Below are 22677 nucleotides of genomic sequence, written 5' to 3' on the forward strand. Positions count from 1 at the left end.
TGATGAAATGGAAACTTAAGCATTCTTTGGAAAATCAGTTGTGTTGGATGGTGTTTTGCTAGGGCAAACATGTGAAGGAATGTTTCTTTGAAGGGGACACACATGAAAGGCTAAGGCAGACTCTTGAAGGAACATTTGGCTGAAGCAGACACAGATGAAAGGATGTTCTACTAAAGCAAGCACGTGAAAGAACGTGTGATGGAGAATTCTTCTCTAATGACATACATATACTGGTCTGCCATTACTTTGCACCACATTAGCTGGGCTCCATTTGTTGGGACTCCATAGACAGAAACACACCCCAAATTTTCTGGTGGTGAGCCATGGCTACTTGCGTTTTCCACAGACTTGGTGTGATTTTCAGGGTGATGTCAGCTGATAAAGGTTCACTTGAAGTTTTGCTAAGTCAGACTCACATGCTGAGGAAAGATCAGTGGAGGACACATGAGATTTGGAGGGAGTATAAATAGAACTCAACCAACAGTGATGGAAGCTTGGCTTGTCAAGTCTTGTCATGCTTATAGAGGTAACTGTGCAAGGCTTCTTGGTCTCCAGTCTTTGCTGAAAGAGGCATCCCTGCTGCTACGAATCCTTTCTGAATGAACTGGATTACTGGTATGTCCATGAAGTGTTTGCAACTTGATCAAGCTGTCAACGTTGACCTGTAAATTGAACTGCTGTTTTCCTGATGATGCAGATGGGATATGCTCCAAAGAATCATTTCTAAACAGTCCATTTCCCCTGTATCCTTTCTTTTCCACAACCTCTGGTGGGTGGTGAATTAAAAGGAAGGTTAAAGCATTTAAGAATCCTCATTAAAGATGTAGAAAAAGAGGAACATTTCTACATTGCTGGTGGGATTGCAAACTGGTAAAACCACTCTGGAAATCAATCTGGAGATTCCTCAGAAAATTGGAAATAGATCTACCTGAAGATCCAGCTATACCACTCTTGGGAATATATCCAAAAGATGCCCCACCTTGCCACAGGGGCACATGTTCCACTACATTCATAGCAGCCTTGTTTGTGATAGCTAGAAGCTGGAAACAACCTAGATGCCGCACAATAGAAGAATGGATACAGAAAATGTGGTTCATTTATACAATGGAATACTACTCAGCTATTAAGAATGAAAACATCCTAAATTTTGCAGGCAAATGGGTGGAACTAGAAAATATCATTCTGAGTGAGGTAACTCAGACCCAAAGGTTATGCATGGTATGTACTCACTAATAAGTGAATATTAGCCCAAAAAATAAAGATACCCAGGATACAGCCCACAGAACTAAAAAAGATTAGCAAGCCAAAGGTCCCAAGTGGGGACACCTCAATACCACTTGGGAGGGAGAGGAAAGCAATCACAGGAGGGGGGAGGGAGTGTCTTGGGTGGGAAAAAGGACACAAACTGGAAGAGGGGAACATGATCATATATTGGGTAGAGGAAAAAAATGGAAGCCCTGAGTGCAAGTAGAAAGAACTCTGATTCAAAAACTCTGATTCATAATTGTTCCTGTCTAAAAAAAACCTGCAGGGACAAAAATGGAGAAGAGCCTGAGGAAAAAGAGGTCCAGAGACAGGACCAAAGTGGGATCCAGCTCAAGGGAAGGCCCCAAGGACTAAGACTATTACTGATGCTATAGAGTGCTCACAAAAAGAGGCCTAATATGACTGCCTGATGAAAGACCCAACAAGCAGTTGAAAGGATCAGATACAGATATTTACACCCAACCAACAGACAGAAGCTGGTGATCTCTGTGGTTGAATTACAGAAAAGCTGGAAGAAGCTGAGGAGGAAGGTGACCCTGTAGGAGGACCATCAGTCTCAATTAACCTGGACCCCAAGATCTCTCAGACACTGGACCACCAACCAGGCAGCATACACAAGCTGGTATGAGGCCCCCAACACATTTACAGCAGAAAACTGCCAGATTTGGGTTCAGTCAGAGCAGATACATATAACCCTCAAGAGACTGAAGCCCCAGGGAGTGGAGAGGTGTGGTAGGATTGGGGGTGGAGACAAGCAGGTGGGAGAATGTGTGGGATGTGTCAGAGGGTGAACCAGGAGGGGAATAAAATCTGAAGTGTAAATAAAAACAGATTAAATAAAATTTAAAAAATTAACTCTAAGTAATATTAATAGAATTTTATTATCAATAAATAAAGAATCATCATTAAAAGTAGGCTTTGAAAAATGTAAGGGTACAGTTCTGATATTTTGGTTCAGTCAGGATTCTGCTACTACTGATGCTGAAGGTCCTGTTCCCCAGTTGGTTCTTGATCCATTACTAAAGATGTTGGCCACTGGCTGGGTGGAAAAGCCAAGACCTCCAGTCCCAGAAGGTCTGAGAGAGAAGCAGGAAAAAGTTTTACCACCATCCTTGGAGGGAGATGGAGCCACAAGACATGAAAGTACTCTGGGAAGTGGCCAAAGGGGCAGCAGGGGAAGAATTAGGTATGTCCAGTCATTACTAGTCAAGGCATTTTAAGAGTAACTGCTCTCTCTCTCTCTCTCTCTCTCTCTCTCTCTCTCTCTCTCTCTCTCTCTCTGTGTGTGTGTGTGTGTGTGTGTTTCTTCAATTCTCAGATCTGGGCGGATGCAAGAGTGCAACATACCAAGAACACTAGGCTGGGTAGCAAAAGCCACAGGCAATAGAAAAAAAATAAAATAAAGTTACACACTACCTTTCAGCACAGCTAGAATCTGTTTCTCTTGATTTTAACCACATCAATCTCTTAAAGGTTTTTAAATATCAGACTGGGGTTCTATGGAGAAGTCTGTTCCCATACACAGGTGCCATATTTTATGCGAGACTTTATATTTAGTTATGTGCATATTTTGTTCATCAATATTTCCAAATCTTCTATAGAATTTGTGTCCCATATTCTACCCTGATACTAGTAGCACATCCACCTGTCTTAGTGAGTCCTTCCAATTTTGTGCTCTGCTGGAGAACATCTCTCTAGTGGTTTCTACAAGTTTTAGTCATGCCTAATTCATGACTTCAACTCAATTTAGTGACTCTATGGGTCACTTTCTTCTTCTATCTAATTTCCAACTTTTTTCTTCAACAAGAAATTTTACCTCTTGATAAACAGCACACAATTTAAGGCACACGGAATAATATGACAGTAATCATCTTTCATGGCTTCCCTTTTGTGACATAATTTAGCACACCATTCTCTATTCTTTCATTGCTATGGGATGAATGATTGTTCCTTTGATACTGGATGGATCCCATTTATGAGCCTACTTCTTTAACCCAGACCAGAGAGTCCAAATCACATACATATGCCTGCTTGTATTCCTTACAAAGATGCTCCACAAAAATTCAAGTTCACCAGTAGGAATTCAGCCTCTACTTCTCACTGGAAATTTAGCTTCATGTTTCATATCATTACTTAGGTTAATAAGCCAGTAGCTATAATAATCTACTCCCTTCTTTTACTCTGTCTGAGAAAAGTCAACTAATACTTGTGGAAATATGAATTCTAAGAAAACTGGAAGAGTAACATAGTGATGATTAACCAAGACCTACACTATTCCCTTTTGAATAAAAACAGGACCATTGATTTTCTTCTGTCAAGTACAATATAGTAAAGGTGTTGAGATAATGTCACAATTACATTGTAATCATTACATTGTAGAAACCCCATTTGAGTGGATTTCTTGACTTGAAGGCAGTAGTCTGTCAAAATGTAAGAATCATGTAGCAGTGAACTCTACTTGTATCTAGAAGCTAAGAAAAAAATATAGGCTAAAAGCCAGGCAGGAAATAAGGCACTCAGTTCTGTGAGAGTTTGTTTGCCTACAAGACAAATGGGCTTGGAAATAGTTCTTCTCTAGCTCAGTATCTAGATGAGGATAGAAACTAGCCAACAGTTTGATTTGTCTTGTGTAGCTGAATAAAGCTGGCTAAGCCATGCACGGGCTTCTAGCACATCGACATTGAAATCTAAATGTGCACTGATAAATAATTCAGAGTTTAATATACTACTGCTCCTATAAATGAAATTATTTATAAGGTATATCCTTGTGAGCTTCTAGAACTTGACAGATACTCATTTGATCTTTTGTCACAAGGTGGGCACCATCTTAGCATCCAGAAACCATTTGGCAATAAAGCCACTAACTTATAAACCAATGGAAGTGATGCCAAAAGGGGAAAAAGCACAAGAGTTCTCTGCTTTGTATGGCAAAATGGCAAAACTCATGTTGTAGTTTCTTGTTTACTGAATATAACTTTTATGTACACATCATCACCATCAACGTCCACTTTCTTCATAGGATATTCACTTTCTAACCTTAGTATAGATGTTTAATAGTATCAAGAAACTATTACAATAATAATGCAAAAATTACGTTCCTGATATTCCTGAGTATGAGAGGAGAAGGTAACATCATAGCATCCCAAGAAATCATTTAGAGACTAGTCAGTCAAATATCCATGGGAATTAGGCAAAGAATTGGTTACCATGGGTGATAGCTTGAATATGCTTGGCCTAGGTCATGGCACTATTAGGAGGTATGGACTTGTTGGAGTAAATGTGGCCTTGTTGGAAGAAGTGTGTCACTGTGGACATGGCATTTGAGAACCTCCTCCTAGTTTCCTGACGACAGTCTTCTCTTGTTTACTTTTGGAACAACATGTCAAACTCTCACCTCTTCCGGTACCATGCCTGCCTGGACAGTGTCATGCTTCCTGCCATGATGATGATGAACTGAACCTCAAAATCTGTAGTCCAGTCTCAATTCAATGTCCTTTATAAGAGTTAACTTGATCATGGTGTCTGTTTACAGTAGTAGAAACCCTAAGTAAGAAACCACGCAATAGCCAGGTCTTGTTTAGGGTTTCTATTGCAATGTTAACATAAAATGACCAGCAAAAAAAATTGGGATGGAAAGATTCCATTTCATCTTAACCTTCCAGTAGCACTCAATTACTAAGGGCAGGAGTTGAGTTCAAGAACCCAGAAGAAGGAACTGTAACAGAAACCATGATGAAATTCTATTTGCTGGCTTGCTACTCATGTTACGCAGCCTGTTTTCTTATAAAACCCAGAGTCATCAACTCTGAGGCAATGCTGCCCACAGTGAGCTTGACCATTCCATATCAATCAAAATATGTACCACAGGTTGCCCACAAGCCAATTTTATAGGGGAATTTTCTTAACTTAGATTCCCTCTTCTAAAATGCCTCTATGTTGTATCAAGTTGACACAGACAGATCTGTCCACACCACGGAGAGACTGGAATTTCAATCCCCAAAGCTGAAGAACAATGCACCAAAAGATTGAAGCCGCATTTACCCTATTGTTTTCCTCATTTAATGTGGAAAGCAGACTATGTAGATTTGGAAGAATTCCCCCAACCTCCCAATGTCCAGAGTTGTCCAGGGCTCAACTATTTCTAAAGTTAAATTTACTATACAGGATAGATAATACTAGGGTTTAAAAAAAATACAGAACAGTTTTGAGAAAAGCAAAAGTAACTTTGTAAACATGTCTCTTTACTTTTCTATAATGATAAGCTATATGTTTTTAAACCAAGTTGTTTACAAAATGAAACACACATTTGGAATGATTTCTTTGAATTTATTTAGAATAAAATAATTTCTTACAAATCAGAATCATTTCTATTAAACAAAACACTAATTTTCATTTATAGAAGCACAGTACATTTTAATGTATTTAAATCAAGCTTATTTTACATGAGAATTGAACATGAAACTATAATCAGAGAATATCTGAAAATTTTAGGTTTATCATATTATAATTAAAAATACTTGTGAAAATTACCTATTAGATCAGTGGTTCTCAACCTTCCTAACGTTAAGACCCTTTAGTACAATTCTTTATATCATGGTAGCTGCCATCCATAATTATTTTTGTTTCTACTTCATAATTGTGTTTTTACTACTCTTATGAATTATACTGTAGATATATCTGTGTCTTCCAATAGTTTTAAATGACCCCTAAGGAGTAGCAAACCACGGGTTGAGAAGCACTGTATTAGATGTATCCCAAATTAGCATACATATTCAAAGGTTTGGTTTTTTCCCCCAATTACCTGATGATTCACTTTCTGCCCAGAGAGCCGCTGACCCTGACAAAGTTCTTTGCAGTTGTCCTTGGTTTCCTTGTTTAGATTGAAGGTGATCAATGAGAAATGGGATTGGCTGGTCAGGTGTCTCAGTTATTAACTTGGTCATTAATTCCTAAGGACAAAACAAGATACCCATTTACATCTAATAAGAAGAAACAGTACCTAAGCATTCATCATTGTTTGGCACTACAATTGTCTACACAAAACAACTAATTAAAACTCTCCCAGAATCCTTCTGGGCAGGTGTAAGTAACTGTTCTCACTCTGAGGACAAAGTAGTACAGATAAACAAACCATTTGTGTTCCACAAGCAAAACACAGCAAAAACTAGCCATATTCATACTAGAAATGTTATCTAAATTCTTTTTGTTAAACCATGATCTAAATATTTAAATCTTAGATTACTCTCTCAAAGAATCCCATTAGAAACTAAGCTTTATATTAAAGAAACAATATAGGTTTTATACTATGTTGATATATAACTTTCCTTGAAATTACCAAAGAATATGCTGAAATTAAAGAAATGACTTAGCTATCACAATGTCATATAAGCCCCACAAAATCTATAAACAGTATAGGATTAATTTTCATAAAAATCTCCCTTTTCCTTTTTTTCTCTCCCTTCCTCTCTCTTTATTCTTCTCTCTATCTCCCTCTCCCTTTTCCTCTCTGTTTTCCTCCAATGACTTGGTCTTTACCCACAAAACAGTCTCTTTACTTTTTAGTTGCTCTAATCATACCTTGAATTATTCCAAAATCTGCTTAGGGATTATGTCTACATATTATTTTTATTCAGAAAGGAAGAACAACACAACGACAATCTCCAGTTTGTGGTTAGTTATGATAGCCGGACATGAACAACTGGCTCACCACAAAGATGGAGATGCTGTTTCATGCCCCCTAGTTCAGTACTTGAACTGGCGTTCCCCTCTTAACATTCCTACCAGTCACATCTCAAAATCTGTCAGAGCCCTCCACCCAAGGCAAACAAAAGTCCTAGTTAAATGAAGGAAAAGATTTTAATCTTAGTCACTGTTGGAAAACAGAGACTAAGAATTGCAACCCACCTTTAGGGGTAATGAGCTTTGAGGTTAATTGAGAAAGAATTGGGGTGGGGCAAGGGGTGACTGTAGTGTCTATGTAGAGACAATACAGATGTTCTAGATGAAAAGATTTCATGTTGCTATTAGGGGCACAATTAGAATAATTCAGAGTATCTGAAAGGTAATGCTGGAAATCCAAAGATCAAGATGGGTTGTTTCATGAATGTAGTCAGATACAAAGTACTTGTCAAGGAAATACTTTCTATATGCAGAAAGATGAGGAAAAGGAGTGGGCATTACCATCTCCCAGGTCTGCTGTTGTGTGGACCCCGGAATCCTCCGGAGACATTCTGGAGGCTCCATGGATCCCACAGCCAGCATTAGGTAGGAAGACCCACATACTGTCCTAAGCCCATAGCTGGGTGCTGTGAGTGCTCAGATTCCAGCAGATAACCCCCTCCCTGCCCCTGCAGAGTAGCACTCCCCTTCCACTCCTCTCCCAGATCTGAGGCCTGGACCAGACCTCTGCCAGGTCTGCTGTTGTGTGGACCCCGGATTCCGCCTGAGACATACTGGAAGGTCCACTCAACCCAGAGCCACAGAGGAACAACTGAACTCAGAGCGTCAGACAACATATCCTGAGATATCCTAGAGGAGACACTGCACCCAGAACAGCAGACACCTAGCTGGACTGCTACCTTGGAGGCACCAAATCCTGAGGCATCCTAGAGGTACCACTGTAATCAGTGCAGCTGGAAAACATCACAGAGACATCTGGACCCCTAGAAGGTCAGACACAAGCGAGATAACTGGAAAGACAAGCTTCAGTCAGACACAGCAAGTACAGGCAGCACTAGAGTTAACCAGATGGCAAAAGGCAAGCGCAGGAACGTAAGCAACAGAAAGCAAAGTTACATGACATCATCAGAACCCAGTTCCCCCATCATAGCAAGCCCTGAACACCCCATCACACCAGAAAAGCAGGATTCAGAATTAAAATCACTTCTCATGACAATAATAGAGGACTTTAAGAAAGACATAAATAACACTCTCAAAGAACTTAAGGAGAACAATGGTAGACAGATAGAAACCCATAAAGAGGAAACACAAAAATCCCTTAAGGAATTGCAAGAAAATGCAACCAAATGGGAAAAGGAATTAAACAAAACCATGCAAGATCTAAAAATGGAAGTAGAAACAATAAAGAAATCACAAAGGGACAATACCCTGGAGATAGAAAACCTAAAAGAAAGATCAGGAGTCATAGACACAAGTATCACCAACAGAATACAAGAGATGGAAGAGAGAATCTCATGTGCAGAACATACCATGGAAAACATTGACACAACTATCAAAGAAAATGCAAAATACAAAAAGCTACTAACCCAAAATATACAAGAAATCCAAGACACAATGAGAAGGCCAAACCTAAGGATAAGAGGTATAGATGAGGGGGAAGACTCCCAACTTAAAGGACCAGTAAATATCCTCAACAAAATTATAGAGGAAAACTTCCCTAACCTAAAGAAAGAGTTGTCCATAAATATACAAGAAGCTGACAGAACTCCAAATAGTTTAGACCAGAAAAGAAATACTTACCGCCACATAATGGTCAAAACATCAAATGTACAAAACAAAGAAAAAATACTAAAAGCAGTAAGGGAAAAATGCAAAGTAATATATAAAGGCAGACCTATAAGAATTACACCAGACTTCTCACCAGAGACCATAAAAGCCAGAAAATCCTGGACTGATATCATACAGACCCTAAGAGAACACAAATGCCAGCCCAGACTACTATATCCAGCAAAACTGTCAATCATTATTGATGGAGAAACCAAAATATCCCATGACAAATCCAAATTTACACAGTATTTCAACACAAATCCAGCACTTCAAAGGATAATTGATGGAAAACTCCAACACAAGGAGGGAAACTACAACCTAGAAAAAGCAAGAAAGTAATCTTCCAAAAACTGTAAAAGAAGGTAGCTACACAAACATATCTCCACTGCCAATAACAAAAATAACAGGAAACAACATTCATTTCTCCTTAATATCTCTTAATATCAATGGACTCAATTCTCCAATAAAAAGACATATACTATCAGACTGGATATGTAAACAGGACCCAACATTTTGCTGCATTCAGGAAACGTACCTTTTTGAAAAAGACAGACACTACCTCAGAGTAAAAGGTTGGAAAACAATCTTCCAAGCAAATGGTCCCAAGAAACAAGCTGGAGTAGCAATTCTAATATCAAATAAAATCATTTTTCAACCAGAAGTAATCAAAAAAGATAAAGAAGGACATTTCATATTCATCAAAGAAAAAATGTACCAAGAGGAACTCGCAATTCTGAACATCTATGCCCCAAATGTAAGGGCACCCACATACATAAAAGAAACTTTACTAAAGCTTAAAGCATACATTGCACCCTACACAATAATAGTGGGAGATTTCAACACCCCACTCTCAGCTATAGACAGATCATGGAAACACAAACTAAACTGAGACACAATGAAGCTAACAGAAGTTATGAACCAATTGGACTTAACTGACATCTATAGAACATTTCATCCTAAAACAAAAGAGTATACCTTCTTCTCAGCACCTCATGGTACCTTCTCCAAAATAGACCATATAATTGGTCACAAAACAGGCTTCAACAGATACAAAAAGATGGAAATAATCCCTAGTAACTTATCAGACCACCATGGACTAAGACTCATCTTTGACATGGACAAAAACAACAGAAAGCCCACATACACTTGGAAACTGAACAATGCTCTACTCAATGAAAACTTGGTCAAGGAAGAAATAAAGAAAAAAATTAAAGACTTTTTAGATTTAAATGAAAATGAGGACACATCATATCAAAACTTGTGGGACTCACTGAAAGCAGTACTAAGAGGAAAAATCATAGCTCTAAATGCTCACAAAAAGAAATTGGAAAGAGCATACATTAACAACTTGACAGCAAACCTGAAAGCATTAGAACAAAAAGAAGCTAATATACCCAAGAGGAGTAGACAGCAGGAAATAATCAAACTCAGGGGTGAAATCAACCAAGCTGAAACAAAAAGAACTATACAAAATATCAACAAAACCAGGAGCTAGTTCTTTGAGAAAATCAACAAGATAGACAAACCCTTAGCCAGAGTAACCAAAGGGCACAGAGACAGTATTCAAATTAATAAAATCAGGACTGAAAAGGGAGACATAACAACAGAAACAGAGGAAATTAAAAAAATCATCAGATCCTACTACAAAGGCCTATACTCAACAAAATTGGAAAATCTGGATGAAATGGACAATTTTCTAAATAGATACCAGGTACCAAAGTTAAAGGAGGAGCAGATAAACCATCTAAACAGTCACATAACTCCTAAAGAAATAGAAACAGTCATTAAAAATCTTCCCACCAAAAAATGTCCCGGGCCAGATGGTTTCAGTGCAGAATTCTTTTAAACCTTCAAGGAAGACCTAATACCAATCCTCTTCAAGCTATTCCATTGAATAGAAACAGAAGGAACACTACCCAATTCGTTCTATGAAGCTACTATTACATTACACTCATACCTAAACCACAGAACGACCCAACAAAGAAAGAGAACTACAGACCAATCCCTCTTATGAATATTGATGCAAAAATACTCAATAAAATTCTCGCAAACCGAATCCAACAACACATCAAAACAATTATCCATCAAGATCAAGTAGGCTTTATCTCAGGAATGCAGGGATGGTTCAATATTCAGAAATCTATCAATGTAATCCACTACATAAATAAACTGAAAGGAAAAAAAAAACACATGGTCATCTCACTAGATGCTGAGAAAGCATTTGACAAAATTCAACATCCCTTTATGTTAAAAGTCTTGGAAAGATCAGGAATTCAAGGCCCATACCTAAACATAGTAAAAGCAATATACAGCAAGCCAGTAGCCAACATCAAGCTAAATGGAGAGAAACTTGAAGCAATCCCACTAAGATCAGGGACTAGACAAGGCTGCCCACTCTCACCTTACCTGTTCAATATAGTACTGGAAGTCCTAGCTAGAGCAATTAGACAACAAAAGGAAGTCAAAGGGATACAGATATGAAAGGAAGAAGTCAAAATTTCACTATTTGCAGATGATGTGATAGTATAATTAAGTGACCCTAAAACTTCCACCAGAGAACTCCTAAACCTGATAAACAACTTTAGCAATGTGGCTGGATATAAAATCAACTCAAACAAATCAGTAGCCTTCCTCTACTCAAAGGATAAACAGGCTGAGAAAGAAATTAGGGAAATGACACCCTTCACAATAGCCACCAATATAATAAAATATCTTGGAGTGAATCTAACCAAGCAAGTGAAAGAATTGTATGACAGGAACATCAAGTCTCTGAAGAAAGAAATCGAAGAAGATCACAGAAGATGGAAAGATCTCCCATGCTCCTGGAATGGCAGGATTAACTTAGTAAAAATGGCCATCCTGCCAAAAGCAATCTACAGATTCAAGGCAATACCCATCAAAATTCCAAATCAATTCTTCATAGAGATAGAAAGGGCATTCTACAAATTCATTTGGAATAACAAAAAACCTAGGATAGTGAGAACTATTCTCAACAATAGAAGAACTGGGGGAATCACCATCCCTGACCTCAAACTGTACTACAGAGCAGTAGTGATAAAAACTGCATGGTATTGGTACAGAGACAGACAGGAAGACCAATGGAATAGAATTGAAGACCCAGAAATGAACCCGCACACCTATGGTCACTTGATCTTTGACAAGGGAGCTAAAACCATCCAGTTAAAAAAGAACAGCATTTTCAACAAGTGGTGCTGGCTCAACTGGAGGTCAACATGTAGAAGGATGCAAATTAATCCATTCTTATCCCCCTGTACAAAGCTCAACTCCAAGTGGATAAAGGACCTTCACATAAGGCCAGATACACTGAAACTAATAGAAGAGAAGTTGGGGAAGACCCTCGAATACCTAGGCACAGGGGAAAAGTTCCTGAACAGAACACTAATGGCTTATGCTCTAAGATCAAGAATTGACAAATGGGACCTCATCAAATTGCAAAGCTTCTGTAAGGCAAAGGACATTGTCAACAAGACAAAAGGGCAACCAACAGATTGTGAAAAGATCATTACCAATCCTACATCTGATAGAGGGCTAATATCGAATATATACAAAGAACTGAAGAAATTAGACACCAAACAACAAAATAACCCCATTAAAAAATGGGGTACAGAGCTAAACAAATAATTCTCAACTGAGGAAACACGAATGGCTGAGAAGCACCTTAAGAAATGTTCAACATCCTTAGTCATCAGGGAAATGCAAATCAAAACAACACTGAGATACCACTTGACACCAGTCAGAATGGCTAAGATCAAAAATTCAGGTGATAGTAGATGCTGGCGAGGATGTGAAAAAGAGGAACACTTCTTCATTGTTGGTGGGGTTGCAAACTGGTACAACCACTCTGGAAGTCAGTCTGGCGGTTCCTCAGAAAATTGGACATAGCACTACCCAACGACCCAGCTATACCACTCCTGGGCATATACCCAGAAAATGCCCCAACATATAACAAAGACATATGCTCCACTATGTTCATAGCAGCCTTATTTATAATAGCCAAAAGCTGGAAAGATCCCAGATGCCCTTCAACAGAGGAATGAATACAAAAAATGTGGTACATTTACACAATGGAATATTAAACAGCTATTAAAAATAATGAATTTGAGAAATTCTTAGGTAAATGGATGGAACTAGAAAATATCATCCTGAGTGAGGTAACCCAATCACAAAAGAACATACAAGGTATTTACTCACTGATAAGCGGAGATTAGCCCAAAAGTTTGAAACAACAAAGATTCAACTACCAGACGACATGAAGCTCATGAAGAAGAAAGAACAAGTGAGGATGCCTAGGTCTTTCTTAGAAGGAGTAACTAAATACTCAAGGGAGCAAATATGGAGACAAAGTGTGGGACAGAATCTGAAGGAGACCATTCCACCTGGGTATTCATTCCATGTGCAGTCACCAAAAATAGACGCTGATATGGATGTCAGGAAGGGAAAGCTGACAGCAGCCTGATAAGGCTGTCTCCTTAGAGGTCCCCCAGAGTCTGACATACCCAGAGGCAGATACTCACAGCTAACCATTAATTTGATCAAAGGTTCCCAATGGAGAAGTTAGAGAGTAAACTGAAGGAGCCTAAAGGGTTGGTGGCCTCATGAGGAGAGCAACAATACCAACCAGCCAGAGCTCCCCAGGGTCTAAACCACCAGCCTAGGATCACATATGGAGGGACACATGACTCCAGCTGTATATGTAGGGGAGGATGGCCTTGTTGGGCATAGGTGGGTGATGAGGTCAATGGTACCTTGAAGGCTGAGCATTGAGTGTGTGGGGGGTAATCTGAGGGTGGGGAGGCGGATTGGGAGTAGGTGGGTAAACACCCTCATAGAAGCAGGAGGAGGGGGAATGGGATAAGGGGTTCCTGGGAGGTGGGGGGAATGTGGTAAGGGGATAAAATTTGAAATGTAAATATAATATCCAATAAAAGAGGGAAAAAAAGAAAAGCAGTTAGAACCAACATCCTTAATAAAATGTCAGCCCTCTTTAAAAACAAAAGAACTATCTTGATACTAAAATTTGTTTTGAGAATTGTATATTGCAGAATGATCAGCCTTGGTGTATCTACTCAACAAGCAAGCTGGGCAGACCTGCTCAAACCTCTGAAGTCCGGGAATTCCATCTGGAGGCAGTGAAGACACAGCATCAGAGGCTTATCAATTTGTCTTTTCCCCCACTCCTCTTCTAATATCTCAACGCCCATAATCAGCTTGAAGAAGCTAATAAAGAGTCAGCGCCCCTATTCCCTGGGCTTGGGGACTAAGGTGGTAAATGTTGGGCTGTATTTCTAGGGAAAAGTAGTGGTTTTGTGGGAATAGAGAGGATTAACTAGGGTTTATTGCATAGCCATAACCTATTAGTAGAAATCTGTATAATTAGTATCAAGATGAAGATATAAATTCTTAAATGGCACCAATTTACTTTGATTACAAATTCTAAGGTTTTCATTGGTACGAGCTTCTTATTGATATAAGAGTGAGATGAATATTGTTACCCTCATAGGCATTGTACCAGTATAACACACTTAGGAATACAAGGCTTAGACCCAGTCCTTTTTAACTTTTTTTAACTGATTTGAGATGGTCAGCCTGTGAGTTAAGGGACTACAGCAAATTCATGGGTTGGAGTTTATTGTTAGGGTGTTTTCTATGTTTTATTTAGAAATAGCTGAGTAGAGTTAACAGACAACAGTTCAGATTACCTTACATGGATAGTTGGTTTTCAAAACATTAGAAATCCACAGAATTGACATGACAAACATTTCTGTATTAATGTTCATTTTGATTAGAGACCTGTCTGCTCCTGACAGCTTCATATATTGAATTCTAAGAAGAAATTGAGCATCTTTGGAGTTACTCCAGTTGTGGTGAGACAGCCACTAGACAAGAAGTGCCTCTTTCCTTCTACAGACAAATTACTGTCCAGAAAAGGACACACTCGCAGAATAGTCGACTGATTATATCTGCCTACACAGAGTAATCAGCCCTTAATATTTCTGCAGCACTAAGGTCTGTCAGATGATCCTGGGCCAGAAGGCAGAAGAACAGATGCTCCAACGTTTTGTAGTAGAGGGAGTGTCCAGGTGTTCAGAGGTCTCTATAAATTGGCTAAGTTTTAGAAGCTATGCTTTGTGCTTCCCACAATTATAGTTAACTCAGTCATTCTGGATTTCTGACGGGGTTGAAAACTTATAGCCTCATAGCCAATCCTGGCTATTTACCTTGAGAGAAAAGATTTGAGTGGATGGTCAGCTGACATTCATCCTAAAGCCAGGTTCAGAACTAAATGTTTTAGTTAGGATAGATAACAGAGGTGCTGGTTAGTCAACAAAATGATGGCCTGGGTATGAGGACTATCTTGTACCTCATGGGTACAAATTGGCATAATTATGCTCTAATTGTATTTTGAGAGAAAAGTTTCATTTTAACCGGAAGGGTGATATGTAGGAGGAGCTAAGGTGGGGGGAGTACTGAGAGGAAGAGATGGAGTAAGAAGAGGAGGAGAAGAAGGAGAGGAGAAGCTAAGTGATGAAAGAGAGAAAGAGGGGGAGACAGGGAGGCAGATGTTCATGTATCTCCACCAGTCAAAGATAGTTGATGTATCTAGGTTGGGTAGTGGGTTACACCTCTGATTGAACAATACCAAACTTATAAAGCCTATGATTAACATTTTTTAAAAAAATGTATAAATGCAAAAAGGAAAAGGGGGCATGGGATAGGGGTTTTCTAAGGGGGGGGATGGGGAAAGGGGATGGCATCTGAAGTGTAAATAAAATATCTAATAAAAAAAAGGAGTGGGCATTACCATCTGTGGTGCTTTGACTATGCTTGGCCAAGGGAGTGGCACTATTAGGAAGTGTGTCACTGTGGCAATGGGCAATGAGATCTTCCTCCTATCTATATGGGAGCCAGTCTTCTCCTAGCAGCCTTCAAATGAAGATGTATAACTCTCAGCTCTTCCTGTACCTTGCCTTCCTAGACACTGCCATGCTCCCACATTGATAATAATGGACTGAACCTTTGAACCTGTAAGCAAGCTCCAATTAAATATTGTCCTTATAAGAGTTGCCTTGGTGATGGTGTCTGTTACCTTCAATAAAATCCAAACTAAGACACCATCATTGAAAAAGCTTTATTGTTGCTATAATTAAAGAGAGGACCCCCCTCTATTGGCATCCATAACACAGTGCTGGGCTCAATTAAATTCCAATTACGCATCAATGTAACACAACTCACATTTCAAATTTGGCACTTAGGGAAGAGGTGTGCAGTGTTCTGCTTGAACCTTTTGTTCATTACAAACACCACTAGACAATGGAGAGAAAGGGAAATGAAAAAAACCAACAAGGTTTATCTTGTCACAGAAATACTGTGCACCAAGACACAACAAAATTAGGTCAGACAAAATGGCCCAGGTCCACAATAACTTTCTGTTATGACCCTGTGAAATTGTGTATGATTTTGTTTCTAAAATTCTACCTTTTGAGTCAGAAGGAAAATTATATTTTTATTCTTTGAAAAGAAACTGAAGCATTCCCTTATTCTCTACAGAAGAGCAGTCAAGTAGCCTCAACTTAAAAAGGATTATTAATCTAGTAATTTCAGGGATACACTTTTAATCCACTAATAACTATATAAGATTAAAGGAACAAAAGAATTCAACCATGAGCAATTAAAACAGTAAATGATTTTGGTACACTATGCTGCTTGCTTCATATCTTCAGGTGATTCCAAACACAAGAAGTGTTATTTGGCTTCCCAGTATATGTGTCCAGACATTTTGCATTTAAATAATCTTGAGGACTTTAAACTTGCAGAAATCTCTTTCCTATACAGGAACACTTAAATCATTTTAATGGAACTCCTGGCAGTTGAAGACCAGTTTCTTTCAACCACGACGTTGTAGATACACAGAAATGCAATCAAGGATCTGATGGATTTTGAAAGTGAGAATAGAATTGTTCAGGTAGAATGTCAAAATCAAAGTGAGAACTGATTGCTGTATAGTCCATAAGGTTCATTCAGCATAAGGGGAACTATTTGAGAACATTAAACCAGCCTTAACTATTGGGCTGAATATCTTCAGGAAATGATCTACAATCATTATCATTAATGTAAGGGTCCTGGTATGAAAGACCCTGTGAGATTTTGGTTGTATGTGGTTATTAATAAAAAGCAAAATGCAAGTAGTAACATCATCCTGCCCACAAATTAAATATTTGTAGTTATTTTAGACTAAGGATGTAGGGGATTGATAAAGTGTAAATACTGCTTTACCTGGGACCCACTTTCCACTCACAGTCTAGAACACATATTAGCAAACTTATCTGTAATTGAATTTATAATTCCTAATAGGAATAACACCGTTGATATAAACTACAGGAGGTCCAGACACAGTCATGACTCAGCACCCAGGCTTTGAAACCACTCTTCTGAACAATCGTGTACTAGCTGTGTAAGTGTGGGTAAGTTATTTCATCACTTTAACATGCAACACCCCATCAACTAAATGCAAATGATAACAGTAATGTGCATTATGATAATTTGCAAAGTGCTTAATCTAAGTAGAGACTTTTGGAGCAGGGACTGTTTCTCAGAACTCAATCCTCCATTGATCCAGTTTAGAGCTTCCAAATGAGGAATTTGTAGAGGCCTTGGAAAGCAGAGAGAAACAGAGAAATTGTTCTACAGAGTCTATTGAGGACAGAAATGAGGGCAAGCAAGAGACTTGCAAATTCTTCCCAGAGACTGGAAAACTCCACTGCAGGCTGGGATAGAAAGCGACAGTACCGAAGAACTGCAGCAGATCCAGGCGCACAATTAATAGCCAGCTGCTTCTTGAGCCTGAAATCTCCAGGGTCAATAACTTTGATCCTGATGGCAGCCTCTCTTGATCTGCAACAGCAGTTCTCTGGCCTTGGAACTCAATGTGTTATCTCTGACCATGTGAATTCATTATTACTAAATCTATTATTATGAAGACACATAAAGTAGTTTTTGTTTTGTCTGACTTAATGCTTAGTGATGCCCTTTAAAAGAATACACCATTTAAATATTTACTGCAATTTATAAACATTTATAGGGTATATACATGAGCAATATCTTATTTTATTATTTATTTGTTATTATTTATTATCTTATTCATTATAATCACTATTATTAATACAGATTTACAATATTATAAATGTATGAAATATTTCCATTGACTTTATTTTGATATTAATGTTCTCTTTTTGGTATTACTCAGCCATATTGTTGAGGAATCATGGGTGAAGCTTCTCTGTCGGTTAAAGGTTACATAGTATCACTGTAGATTCCACAGTCATCTGGCACTTACAATCTATTTTCCATTTCTTCCTCATATTCCCTGAGCCTTAGATAAAGGATGTGGTATAAATGTATTCATTAAGACTGTGAACCTCATTTGATGAGGGATAAAAGGTACATTTCTCTGTAGGCTTAAAGATAAGTATTTAGAACACAGCCAGAAATTATACTAGGTTAATAAAGTGTGGTATGAGGTTCTCTTCTAATATCCATGAGCAGTCCAGGTACTTGGCTAGATGTCCCGCACTACACATGATTTTCCTCCTGGCAAATGGGCCTGGGTGTAAATTAGACAGCTGTTAGTTACAGATAGAGTAGGAACACCACTGCTGTAGTCTTAGGACTACCTTGCCTGGCTGCTTATTACTGTGGCTCAAGGTGTTACAGCTGGGCAGGACCATTGGCTGCTTCTGTCCTCTTGAGTACTGTGAAAGCTTGTCCTTAGGGATTAATCAGAGAAGTAGTATCAATCATGTATATTTTTCCAATATTTGTAGTTATTTCATATTAATAGACTACAGTGCGTTATCATATGTAGAATTTTATATTTGTTCTCTTAAAATTGGCATTAAGATCTGATGGCTGGATTAATTCATTCTAAGTCTGTGTATGCTTCAATGTTCTATTTTTAATTAGCTTCCTTAAGTTCTGTACTTGAGATCATTACCCTCTAAATATTTACTTCCCAACCTAATATCCAATTATGATTCATCAATGGCCAAAAATGAGCATTTGAATTGCTAACTTAAAATGTGAATCTCTATTTGATTCTTGATTGTTTGTGAAACCACTGATGGTAGTATTCCCAATGGCTGGAACTCTACTGGATTATACTTGCCCAATTGTCCATGGTCACCTTCACCACCTCTTCCATATAGGCCCATGCTTGTCTGTCCCAACTACACATAGCCTATGCAAGCTATTCTCCTGAGCCCATAGGGCCTAGCTTGACTATTTTACCTTCCTCATAGCCATGGTTTTCAATTTCATCTGCCCTATATGCCATACCTTCCTATTCTAGTACCCCATAGCTCTTTCTCACCTGTGCCTTAGACCATAGACCATGCTGCCCTATTTACCTGACACATAAATCAGGCTTGCTTTTGCTTTTCTTTTTACTTGCACCATAGTCCATTGTTGCTTCTCTCTTTTTCTTTCTTTCTTTCTTTTTTTCTTTCTTTCTTTCTTTCTTTCCTTCCTTCCTTCCTTCCTTCCTTCTTTCTTTCTTTCCTTCCTTCCTTCCTTCCTTCCTTCCTTCCTTCCTTCCTCCCTTCCTTCCCTCCTTCCTTCTTTTATTCTTTCTTTCTTTTTAAAAAAAACTGGAAAACATGATGCATAGTAAGGAGAATTGTTTTCTTTTCTCATTGAACATTCAAGCAGATCTATAACATTTGGGCTTGGCAGAAAGGGGTTCAGATGCAGTACACAAATCTCCATGTATGCTGAGAGAAGAACCATTTTAAATATTTTTCTACCAGACCCTTCCAGGACACTGGAGAACTCCAGGTTTGTTTGTTTGTTTGCTTTTTTTGTTTGTTTGTTTGGTTTTTATTTCTGAACTACCATAAGGCCACTTCTGTCTTTACCAGTAAGGACTCAGATTGAATTGGAATTCTGTGATCAGTAGTAATGAATGTAATATAAATAATAGCTCTCTCCCAGTGGAATAAGATGATCAAAGGAAAGGTGACCTTGTACCCTATATCTTGAGGAAACAGGAGGCCAAAAAGGTAGTGAATCCTTTGTTTAAGAAAAGGCCTAAGAACTTAGGCACTGGGTAGGGGCATCCAGCCCCAAAGGAACCTCAGAGTTTCACCCAATGGCTCCTCTACATCAGGCTGAAGAGAAAGGGCCAGCCTTTACAATGACATATATGATGAGTTCCACAGCGGCTCGGTAGGCATCGTCCTGGGTTCTAAATCTGTGGCTTGTATTACTAAGCTAGAAAAGACAAAGGTCAAAGAACATGCCACTGAACTAGGTTAAATGTACACTGCTGTTTTTTCTGTGCATAAATATAATTACAAAATCATCAACAAATTAATAATCAGTCACTTATTAAGCCAGAGAAGTACAGGTAACAAGAGTTTTACATGGATTAATTTACTCACTATGTATTAAAGAACTGAACAAAAAAATTTCACAAATCAGCCAAGTGCTACACACATTTCCATGGCTTTGTTAATTCCATACTATTGTTCTCAGGTCAACAACAGGACATGCCTGGGTACCCCTAGAGCCACACAGGCCAGGCAATAAAAACATCACAAATCTAATACATCTTCTCAGTATAAATTTTTGAAGATTTAATATATACTATGAGATTGCCCTCCTATAAGAATCAGAAGCTTTCAAGTAACTATCTAGATAAACACTGAGGTCTTTAATGATGAAACTGTCATCTCATGCATCCAAGAATTTCCCATTAGTGAATTACATCATTTGGCATAGCATTCTGTTGAAGCAACTTACGTAGTTTTAGGTATGATTTTCCACAGTGTCACTTGAAAATAACTCTGTGCAAGTACAAAACATTGATTCCTCATAGAAATAGTGAGTTGGTTTAGAACTCTAATAAACTACTTACATACGTCCATGATGGAAGCAGTAGATTTATGTTAATGTTCCCGTAAAATGAAAATCACTCCATTGAATAAAAATTATTTCAGACTTATTTATTTCTGTTATTTATTTTAAAAACAACAAAACCGGAATTTCTTTCTAGCATAATAATGGCAAAATGTCCTACTGCACACCCAGCACCTTCTTCTGGGACTGATGATCTATGGCAAGGATGTAGATGTTTCTACTTCTATGGCAAGTGCAGTTCAAATGTGTGATGTTTTTAAGGGACTACTATGGACAGACACACTCTGTTGTGGGTCTCATTCCACGTACTCTACATGAGAACCTGGAAAGATAGCGTGAATTAACAGGGGAACTAGGGTGCTGTCTCACCTGGATTCATGTCCTGGCTCCCTACCTGCTATACAAATGCCACACAGTTCTTTGTTTTTGTCTTAGTTTCCTCATCCTTAAAATGGATACAGCATTGGCATTATCTACCTCATCCACCGACTGTCAAGAGCAGAAGAAACATTTGTAACATATCACATGAATGTATTTGGGACTGTTTTGGAAAAATGTGTCTTCCTGTGCCAAGGACCAGGCTCAGTTTGGAGAGGGGTTCCTGAGGGAAAGGGTGTCTAGGAATGGTGAAGCAAATGACCTGAAGTCAAATCATGGGTTACATACAACATGACAGTCTATGTTCTGCTCAGGAAAGCTTTCCAGATAGCTCTCTCTATGTTATTGTTGAGACAGCTTTCTCTGCTTTTCTAAAATCTCTCTCCAGTTAGCTCATCTCTTGCAGATCAAAAGTCTTATCTTTTATTTACATACCAATTCAGTCATTACCCCAGGTTCTCTTTTGATTATCCTATGAGTTAGCATCCAGTGACCCCAGCCCCTTGATTCTTCAAAAGAGACAACAAGCACATTTCTTTTAACATTACCAAAGAATTCAGAGATCTGTTTGCCTTTGTTAAGCTAGTTGGGAGGGACCCCACCATAAAATTACTATTCTTATTACACTTGGGCATGGACCTAAACTCCTTCTGTTCCTGGCTGACCTTTGAACTCAGGAATCTGCCTGCCTTTGTAAGCACAAACAAAAACTTAGGTGAGTAGGATCTTGTGCTGTGATCACCACTCCCCAAATCTCTTTATCTCCTTCCTTGGTGTCTTTCTGACAATCTAGTTCATAGTTCAACTGCCTTTTAGGTCTGTGAAGCTCTTTATACAATTCATATAGTAAATTGCGTCCTTATATTTTGTATAGTTGAGAAATTATGTATTTTTGAACTCATATTTTCAGAGTTCTTTCTCACAGTCTTAAAGGCTGCCTTGAAGGTCTCAGCCTTTACCATTTTTCTGAAACCTAGACACACAACTTGAAGTTTAAAAAAACTTTTACACACACACACACACACACACACACACACACACACACAAGCTTTATGCCCACAGCAACCATCGACACTCATGGAGGCCCACATCCTGCTGTCTCTGTCCCATGGGTAGGAACCATGTCACACCATCTCTGGCCATGGCCAAACTGGACTTGACACCCCCTTTAGTTTATAACAAGGAAAAGGATACATAATACAGGGGGTTTGGCAGTTTGATCTCTGTAGATGTTTTTCTCAAGATAAGTGAACAGTTTTTCAGCTTTATTTATTAGTTACTTCTCAGAGAACTGAGCTGCAGGCAACTTTTGGAGCTGCTCACCTGCCTGCCATACCATCAGGACAGACACTGTGTGTTTTTAATTATACATTTAACACCCAATTAGGAAACTTTCTAAAGTGTTTTCCAACACCAAAATCCAAAACATTATGTGTCTAACAATTGTAGTATAAGAGCCAACAGATTAAAAGTCTCAGGACCAAAGCCTCATTTATGATGGAAGTGGCAAGTCCTAAGTCAACTGTGTTTCTGATTGGTTATACATAAAGGGTACATGCAGATACTCAGATGCCTTTGATAACATAGATAGAT

The 22677-nt window shown here is 38.6% G+C and overlaps 1 protein-coding gene across 8 annotated transcripts in view; it reads right to left on the reverse strand.

Annotated features, from left to right (window-relative positions):
* C25H8orf34 (chromosome 25 C8orf34 homolog) overlaps positions 1 to 22677 on the reverse strand; it is a 394450-nt gene that overhangs the window by 304213 nt on the left and 67560 nt on the right. For all 8 annotated transcript variants that reach the window (XM_076924364.1, XM_076924363.1, XM_076924361.1 and 5 more), the window contains exon 2: positions 6068 to 6215. In XM_076924364.1, the coding sequence (XP_076780479.1) occupies positions 6068 to 6215 (148 nt within the window). The remainder of the gene's footprint in view (positions 1 to 6067; positions 6216 to 22677) is intronic.

Source organism: Arvicanthis niloticus, chromosome 25 (genome assembly GCF_011762505.2).
Source record: "Arvicanthis niloticus isolate mArvNil1 chromosome 25, mArvNil1.pat.X, whole genome shotgun sequence".
Lineage (NCBI taxonomy): Eukaryota > Metazoa > Chordata > Mammalia > Rodentia > Muridae > Arvicanthis > Arvicanthis niloticus.